Source organism: Corticium candelabrum, chromosome 4, assembly GCF_963422355.1.
Source record: "Corticium candelabrum chromosome 4, ooCorCand1.1, whole genome shotgun sequence".
Lineage (NCBI taxonomy): Eukaryota > Metazoa > Porifera > Homoscleromorpha > Homosclerophorida > Plakinidae > Corticium > Corticium candelabrum.
The window spans coordinates 3,091,431-3,093,044 of record NC_085088.1 but is presented as its reverse complement, the minus strand read 5'-3'; the positions used below and the strand labels follow the sequence as shown (position 1 = coordinate 3,093,044).

At 42.7% G+C, this 1,614-nt stretch overlaps 1 protein-coding gene across 2 annotated transcripts in view; it reads right to left on the bottom strand.

Moving 5' to 3' along the window:
- Window positions 1-245: 245 nt before the first annotated feature.
- Window positions 246-1,614, bottom strand: part of LOC134178170 (N-acetylgalactosamine-6-sulfatase-like) — a 9,606-nt gene continuing 8,237 nt past the window's right edge. For both annotated transcript variants that reach the window (XM_062644983.1, XM_062644982.1), the window contains 4 exons: window positions 859-961; window positions 669-790; window positions 488-605; window positions 246-433 (listed from right to left, as the gene is read on the bottom strand). In XM_062644983.1, the coding sequence (XP_062500967.1) occupies window positions 347-433; window positions 488-605; window positions 669-790; window positions 859-961 (430 nt within the window). In that variant the 3' untranslated portion in view covers window positions 246-346. The remainder of the gene's footprint in view (window positions 434-487; window positions 606-668; window positions 791-858; window positions 962-1,614) is intronic.

Below are 1,614 nucleotides of genomic sequence, written 5' to 3'. Positions count from 1 at the left end.
ACGGCGCACACACACACACACACATGGCGCACACACACACACACACACACACACACACACACACACACACACATGCACACACTCACACATGCACACACTCACGCATGCACGCGCGCACACACACACAAACAAACAAACAAATAAACACTGCAATTCTAGCTAATGATGTGAGTTCATATCAACATCAAATGGTTGTCATTATATGGTTGTATCTACTTCAAACCACAGCAAACAATCAGACAACGTTGAGAACAATTGAAATCAATCAAATGACATATACTGACATTCCAGCACAGACAGACTGAAAAACACAGTAAGCACACCAAACGACGACTCAAACCCACATCTAGTGATCCCACACACACAGTGTCTTGTGATGTGAAGGAATTGGTAAACACTTGTTCAGCTTCTGACAACCAGAAGGTGCCCAATTCTAAACACAACTGATAACAAGTCAACAAGCATACGATTGCAATGGCAAACAAACCATGACAGCTGGGTCACAATAATTTAATTGCGGATCTGCCCTCTTCATCGCCTGCAGATGCTCTGCAACTGCGGCTCTGATCGGATCAATTGCTTGGTTGTACTCTGAGCTAAGAGGACTGATTAAAAAGACACACTTAAACCACAAAGTGTCCCAAAACTTTTCATCCATTGTCACATACTGTATAATGTATTTTTCTCCTGGATCACGACCGAGATGGAAGAGCAATGGTTGAGCGGTGTTATTCACCTGGTCGTGAGTTGTAACATTAGGTATGTCCTCGCCTGGACAAAAATCAGTACCCTGCACAAAGGGATTAATAAATTAACTCACTCTGTTATCAATCAGCAAATATGGGCAAACGGCTTTACTCTGTTAAACAATTCAAGTGACTCGGTCCACGTCCAGTAATGAGCTTTGTACATGCCGACACGCACTGCCATCATTTCGTCACCACGATAATAAAAGATTGGTCTGAATAAAGCTACGTGTTCAATATTGCACAAAAATTGATTTACTGCCTTCCAATCCATCAGTCTGTCTGACAGTCTCTTGTCTGTCATATTATTGAGTCTTTCAAGAAATTGAAAAACAGAGCACAATGTATTGTATTGTACCAAAGCCTAGTCTTGTTAGCCAAATTTTCCAAGACTTATTTCCATGCAAAACATCTAAATAATTAATTACTGACATGTTATTAAGTACACACAGATAAAGCTTCAAACCTGGTCTGCCTACAAAATATCCTAAGTTAGCCAAAGAACATCATGTTTAAGGTGCATGTGCACACACACACACACACACACACACACACACACACACACACACACACACACACACACACACACACACACACACACACACACACACACACACACACACACACACACACACACACACACACACACACACACACACACACACACACACACACACACACACACACACACACACACACACACACACACACACACACACACACACACACACACACACACACACACACACACACACACACACACACACACACACACACACACACACACACACACACACACACACACACACACACACACACACACACACACACACACACACACACACACACACACACACACACACACACA